The 7980-nt window shown below is 35.8% G+C and overlaps 1 protein-coding gene across 1 annotated transcript; it reads left to right on the top strand.

Moving 5' to 3' along the window:
• The first annotated feature begins 6472 nt into the window (after positions 1 to 6472).
• On the top strand, positions 6473 to 7392 carry LOC111545304 (olfactory receptor 12-like). Its single transcript, XM_023216263.2, is given in 2 exon segments — positions 6473 to 6887; positions 6890 to 7392. Coding segments are annotated over 2 exon segments (918 nt in total).
• The last annotated feature ends 588 nt before the right edge of the window (positions 7393 to 7980 follow it).

The following is a 7980-nucleotide window of genomic DNA, read 5'->3' as shown; positions in this document are numbered from 1 at the left end:
ATGAGTGTGAAAATTACAAAAGGTAACCTTGAGGAAACTCTTTAAAATTTTTTCTATATTGCTGGTGATACTGTTTCTTGAGATGGGTGCTGTGTACATGGATGCCATCAGTTAATGAAAAACTAATGAATTATATTATTAATATATAAATTCTATAGGCTTTTTTATTACTTTTAAATATTCTTATTTATTTGATCTAGAAGATGACGATGGGAAAACCTTTCTAGACATTGGTTTAGGCAAAGACTTCATGACCAAGAACCCAAAAGCAAATGCAACAAAACCAAGAAAATAGATGGGACTTAATTAAGCTAAAAAGGTTCTACACAGCAAAACAGATAATTAGCAGAGTTAACAGACAATACACAGAGTGGCAGAAAATCTTCACAATCTATACATCCAATAAAGGACTAATATCCAAAATCTACAATGAACTCAAACAAAAAGCAAGAAAAAACAATCCCATCAAAAAGTGGGCCAAGGACGTGAATAGGCAATTCTCAAGAAAGAATATACAAATAGTCAAAGAACATGAAAAAATTCTCAACACCACTAATTATCAGGGAAATGCAAATAAAAACCACAATGTGATACCACCTTACTCCTTCAAGAATAGCCAGAATAAAAAAATCAAAAAGTAATAGATACAGGCATGGATGCAGTGAAAAGGGAACACTTCTACACTGCTGATGGGAATGTAAACTAGTACAACCACTGTGGAAAACAGTGTGGAGATTCCTTAAAGAACTGAAAGTAGATCTACCATTTGATCCAGCAATCCCACTACTGGGTATCTACCCAGAGGAAAATAAGTTATTATACAAAAAAGACACTTGGGCACACATGTTTATAGCAGCACAGTACACAATTGCAAAAATTGTGGAACCAGCCCAAATGCCCATCAATCAATGAATGGATAAAGAAACTGTGGCATATATGTACAAAGAAATACTACTCAGCTATAAAAAGGAGTGAATAAATGGCATTCGCAGCAACCTGGATGGGATTGGAGACTATTATTCTAAGTGAAGTACCTCAGGAATGGAAAATCAATGCTTTCTTGATGTTTCAACCCCTTAATTTTTTAATGAACAATTCAGGAAATAATCAATATTTCAAAGATAATATAAGCAATCACTTTCTTGTATTATATGGGTTAATACCTAACATATATTTACAGCAATTATTATAAGTGCTTTGGATATTAGTTGTCATCATAATCAGAAACATATAAAGCAAAGTCCTTATTTCTTTTTCACTACCTATTTTCTATTAAAATCACTGTAACCCAAATATAACTTTAAATGTGTTAAGAAGTATATCTAAATAATGTATTTTTATCCTTGAATTTGCTTAGGTCATCAGAAATCTAGACACCTGACAGATATGATATAGATTTGATCATATGTGTTTATTCTGTTCTACATCTGTGGTCATGGGGCCTAAAGTAAAAGCTGATCAAATTCTATTAAAGTTTTCATCCTCAAAACTGACAAGTATGATAAGTATGATATACTTATTATTGTTTAAAAGATAGGCTTGTGATTGGGGTTTCTTTTGTTTTGTTTTGCTCTCAAATCTTTACTCTGGGACTTCATTCTGTCTTCTTGCCAAGTTATAGCCCTTGAGTGAGTCAAACCACTCTTGTTACAATAAAACCTTGGGGAATAAATCTCAAATGACCAACACTGAGGAAAACAATATTATAATTCTTGTTCTTATTCCTGGAAAAACAGTGCTGTGGAAATTTTGTGTGGACTTTACTAACTGCAGAGTTGATGAGGCACCTGAGAGTCAGCAAGAAAGAGAAAGAAGTCACGCATGAAATTTAGGTGAGATTTATTTTACTGAGAACGTAAAATGATTATACAAAGACCCTGTAACCAATTCAATTAAATGGATATAAATTCTAGTAAATTAGGTGAGCAATATAAGTCAATCACAGTTTACTGATGAACTCCAATTAATCTATGAAAATGGCAGACCTCAATTAAAACAGTATTGGCAGCACTTTGGCAGGCCGAGGCCGAGGAGTTCGAGACCAGCCTGGCCAATGTGATAAAATGCCGTCTCTACTAAAAGTACAAAAATTAGTCAGTGTGGTGGTAGGTGCCTTTAATCCCTGCTACTCAGGAGGCAGAGGCAGGAGAATCACTTGAGCCAAGGAGGCAGAGGTTGCAGTGAGCCAAGATCGTACCACTGCACTCCAGCCTGGGTGACAGCGTGAGACCCCATCTCAAAACAAAACAAAACAAGACAAATAGCATTGGTCAATAATATACTCAATAATCATATTAATACTGACTTAGATTGTATTTATTATACTAAAAACAATTATGACAGTATGTGCATTGTGCTTACATTATACTAAACATAGTATTATTAACAATGGGAATACTTACATTGTGCTTATTTACCAAGAGATCTCCAAAGTACTTTCATCTGTGAAGTGCTTTAGCCTTCACAATGAAGCACATGCTCTTAATACTTACATTTGATAGGTCAGACTAATAAAATATGAAAAGAATGAGGCATTTGTCCAAGCGAGTACAGGTGTTTGAACCCAGGGCTGCTGGTCTCAGAGTTCTTGATGTTAACCACTGTACTCCATTGACATTTTGTAGTATAGTGCCCATATCACTGTGTTTCTTTCACACGAGTAAAATGTGTTTCTACAACATCATGTATCATGGTTATTTAAAAGTACGTAGACCAATATTTAGATCTTTTAAGTTGAGGATCACTGATACAAATTTAAAATGCAAGTGTATCATAAAAATAATAATGCTTTGACTTCATTTTGTAAACGTAAAAAGACAAAATTTAAATGTATGAACAGTTTATTCCGGTCTCTAATAAATAGGCAGAGTGGTGTGGGTTCTGGAGCCAAATGTTCTGGGCTCACATTGTGACTTCCCTGTTTATTAGTAGTATGAACTTGGATAAAGCCTCTGACTTTCTCAATCTTGTTTTTCCTCTCTGTACAATGAAAGTAATTATAGGGAAACCTCATATGGTTTTCAGAAGAATCAAATGACCCAACGTTTCTATAATGGTCAGGACCCTCAATCCATCTTACTACCGAACATCACAAAGCACATTGCTCAACTCTTTTATTGGGCTATTGGCAGATTAGGAGCTGGAAATGCATTTCCACATTTAGAGTTCAGGGAACATTCTAATATTACATTGATTTTTCACACCATCATATCCTCAACTATTCTTTCATTTATAAGTTTGTATTTTCTGATAATATTAATCCAAAGAAACACCAAAGTATTGTGACATCATGGTTAATGTTCCATTAGATTTTCCACCTTATTTCCACAGATATAACAAACAGAGAGAGTAAGATATAATACAATGAAAAAATTAATAGTATTAACAGTGAATGAATCTTGGCAATCAGCTATTTCAAGGCTTCTGTCTCAAAAGATTTTATGCATATATTTCTCATCACAAAACTCATTATTGACCTAATCAGAATTAGACACCATGCTTGATGACTTGCATTGTGCTACCTCTTAAGATAGTGGGATTCTAGTGAGTACACTGAATGTTTTGTACCAAGGGATAATGATCCAGCAAAAAATCTGAAACGCATTAGCACACAGCATTGCCAGAGACACTGATCTTGACATGAGGGCTTGGATTAAAACAATGGCAAGTCAATGAGAGGGCAAGAGATTAGGCCCTGGAGTCAGGCCGAAAAACTCGGTTATTTTCTAGAGGGAAAACCTGGCACATTTCTTAATTTCCCTTGAAGAACTTACTAATTTAGCATGTGCTTGGGGCTTGGGACTTCTGTGAGCATTAAATAAAATAAAGATCATTTAAATTTTTTATATTGATTAGCCTATAGCAATTGTCCAATAAATGTTAGCTTTTTATCTCAGAATTAAGTTTGTGCTCTTTTATTTTCTATATCAGTTTATTAGATTGGTGCAAAAGTAATTGTGGTTTTTGCCAATGTAATATTAGTTAATAATTAATTGCCACTAATACTACAGTGCAACCATGAATACTCATATCAAAGCACCCAAAACTGGGACCATTGGTTAAATGAATGTTAAGTCCTCCAGTGTTCACAAAAAAGGAAAAATCAGGTACATAATTTTTCTGTGGTTGTTGCTGATACTTCCTTTCTTTTGTGAGATTCTATTGCACTGGCTTTTCTAGGAAAATGAATGGCCTTTGGTGAGACGAGAACATGCATTGTTTCTCTGGGAGTCATTTGGTTTATGCTACTCTAAAATGTGCCTCCCTCTAAGATAAAATAATACTATCCACACCAAGTTTATTGGATCTCAAAAGTGCAGCAGCATGCACTTATGACCATAAACTGTAACTACTGTTTAACATAAAAATGACTTACTTTGCTTCTCCTTAAACATGGAATGGCTTTGTGATTTGTTTGTTTCTACTTAGACTTTACTTTAGATCTCGGAATCTAGACTTTCAACAACATAAACTCTAATACTCAAAGTAAGGAATTGTGTTATACTTTGCCCATTATGAAAAGCATGTGAAATCAGTTCCACTCATGAAATCAATTCCATTCGTTGAGGAATCATTTATTCATTCATTCAATACATTTACTAGAGTCTTGAATCTCAGCCAAGTGTTATTCTATTTGCTCAAGTTTGATTGGTGAAGTAAACAGCACAATCTTCTCCTGGAGCCTGGAGCTTACATAGAAACAAGGTGCTCCCATATTTAGTTGGGCTAAATTATCAGAACACAAGGAAAGTCAAAAAAATCATAGAAGTATGATTATAGTTTCATGAAATCCCAAAGATCTAGAAAATTGAAAGTTGTAATGAATTTTTTAAAAAAGTTTCTGATACCTTCTCACTGAGAAAGTAAATTAATTGAGAGTTATTGAATTAATGGTACAAATTTTATGAACCATGGTACATAAGAAAAGAGAACAAATTCATCTCCATTTTGCATTTATTCTGAATAAAAATGTCCATTTACTCTGTCTTTGAATCTTCCCAGGGTATGTTTATTTCCATTTTGTATAGAGTAAGAAACAGTATCAGGAAATTTCCAAATGACAAATTACCGCACACATGCAAACACACACACATGTACATGCACACATACAAACACAGGCATTGCTCTATCCCATGCTTCCTGTTCCACAGATGCAAGTCACACCCCACAGTGGAATTCCAACTTATTATAGTTCAAGTAGTCCTAAGGTAAACTGCCTAAATATATTACTGTTTTGTGTACAATATTTAATAAATAATGGAATGTACGAGAGAGAGAGCTGTTACAGGTAAAAAGAAATAAAAATAGGTTGATAATCACTGATTCAGAAAGATGCCACATCAGTGATTACAATAAAAAGGTCTAATTTGCATCACAAACCTAGCACATATTGTTAGATTTCTTTCACCTTATAATATAACCAAAATTTCATAAATCTATTCAAAATATATCAAACAGATAGTATGGTAGGATAAAAAGTGCCCTTCCAAGATGTCCATCTGGTAAATTATGAAGCCTGTGGATATATTACCTTACATGGTAAAAGGAAATTTGCGGATGTGAATATTAAAAATGTTGAGATGAGATAGCATCCCAGTTTATCTGGAAGGTCCCAATGTCATCACTAAGTTCCTTCTAAGAGGGAAGTAGGATGGTTGGGTACAGGAGATGTAAGACCAGAAGCAGAGGGTGGAGAGAAGATGCTGTGCTGCTGTCTTAAAAGCAGAAAAAGGGGCCATGGACCATTGAAAAAAGGTGGACTTTGGAAGCTGGCAAAGGAAAGCAAACACATTCTTCTCTAGAGCCTCCAAAAGAAACATGGGCATGCTAACACACTATAGGTCTTTAAAACTCACTCTCCACTTTTGTCCTCTGGAACTGTAAATTAAATAATTCCTATTGCTTAAGGCCATTAAATCTAAGATAGTTTGTTTTAGTAGTACCAGGAAACTGATAGAAATGTGACCAAAAATTCTAAGTTAATTGATTTTACGCACATCATCAACTCCACTTGCCAGCATCTCCCTCAGGCCAGATTAACAATTCTTGAAAAGAAAAACTAACTAAATAGTTAAGTCTCAGGTGTCATCATGTTTTTCTGCTCTGATTTTGAGACCTCTTTAAATAAAATAAAATAAAAAAAAAAGAGCTAATGATGTGGAGTAAAAAACAATGACTCATAACACCTGAGTATTTTGAGATTAGAGTTGAATTATATGGCGGCATATTTATAGATGCAGACTATTTCTACATAAATGATTATTTATTTCCCATTTCTTTCTCTTACAGCTGAACTTTTCTCTATACATGAAATACAAAACATAATAGACCAAGACCTTATTGCATTAAATAATTTTTGCCTTGGCTTACAAGTGTTTTCCTTCTTCCTCCTCCTCTCCCATCTCTCTCTCTTTTTTTCTCTTTCTCTCTCCCTCCCTCTCTCTCTCATTCTCTTTCTCGCTGCAGTTACACAATGGTGAATTTTACACATGTCTCAGAGTTTGTTCTACTTGGATTCCAAGGGGGTCCCGGAATGCAGGCAATGCTATTTCTGATTTTTCTGATCCTCTATGGCATAGCTGTGGTGGGAAACCTTGGCATGATTGTAATTATCTGGGCAGATGCACACCTCCACACCCCAATGTATGCCTTCCTGCAAAGCCTTTCATTGTTGGACATCTGCTATTCTTCCACAATTGCACCCAGGGCTCTGGTGAACTCGATGCAAGAGGACCACACAGTTTCCTTTGGCGGGTGTGCTGCTCAGTTCTTTTTCCTGTCTCTGTTTGGTACCACGGAGGCTTTCCTCCTGGCTGCCATGGCCTATGACCGCTTCATCGCCATCTGCAACCCTCTTCTGTACTCTGTGAGCATGTCTCACCGGGTCTGTTAATATCAGGATCCTACTTGTGGGGTGTAGTCAATGCCGTTGCTCAAACAACCATGACCTTCAGGTTGCCTTTCTGTGGGTCCAATGAGATCAACGACTTTTTCTGTGATGTTCCCCCACTCTTGTCCCTCTCATGTTCGGATACGTTTATAAACCAACTGGTTCTTCTTGGTTTATGTGGCTCCATTATTGTCAGTACCTTCTTGATTGTCCTGGTCTCATACATTTACATCATCTCAACAATTCTGAGGATTCCGACCACGCAGGGACGCCAGAAAGCCTTCTCCACGTGCACCTCCCACCTAACAGGAGTGTGCTTGTTTTTTGGTACCGTTTTCTTCATGTATGCACAACCCAGTGCCATCATCTTTATGGAGCAAAGTAAAATAGTGTCCATATTCTACACTATTGTCATCCCCATGCTGAATCCCCTGATATACAGCTTGAGGAACAAAGAGGTCAAGCAGGCTCTGAGACGGAGCATGCAGAAGCTGTCTTTGTGATCTCCATGGATCTCCTTAGTCATCCTGGACCTCACCCCACTGCTGCCCATGGGGGTTATGTCTTAGGAATATGGCATTCCAGGGCTTCTTAATTTCTTTCTTGAAGTCTGTGATCCAGAAGACCAGGGGTATTTTAATTGTCTTTATATGTTTAACGATAAACAAAATCAAGGCTTATGAGGAATAAAATGCAGACTGGCGGAAAAGGTGACTGAATATTCTTTCAATAAAATTATTAATTCTTCTGATGAATTCTGATAAGTTTAAGAAGTTATTAAATTTAATGCAATGCTTATTTCTTGATTTATTCCTTTTATCTATTTTATTATCCCAGTACATGTAACTTACAATCATAATTTGGCTTACTACAATTAAAAAGAATTTTAAAAAAAAGTATTCACACTTTTTTTCTTTTTTTTTCTTTTTTTTTTTTTATTATACTTTAAGTTCTAGGGTACATGTGCATAACGTGCAGGTTTGTTACATATGTATACATGTGCCATGTTGGTGTGCTGCACCCATCAACTCGTCAGCACCCATCAATTCATCATTTATATCAGGTATAACTCCCCAATGCAATCCCTCCCC

Source organism: Piliocolobus tephrosceles, chromosome 1, assembly GCF_002776525.5.
Source record: "Piliocolobus tephrosceles isolate RC106 chromosome 1, ASM277652v3, whole genome shotgun sequence".
In the NCBI taxonomy this organism is placed as follows: domain Eukaryota; kingdom Metazoa; phylum Chordata; class Mammalia; order Primates; family Cercopithecidae; genus Piliocolobus; species Piliocolobus tephrosceles.
This window is presented reverse-complemented; position numbering and strand designations above follow the sequence as displayed.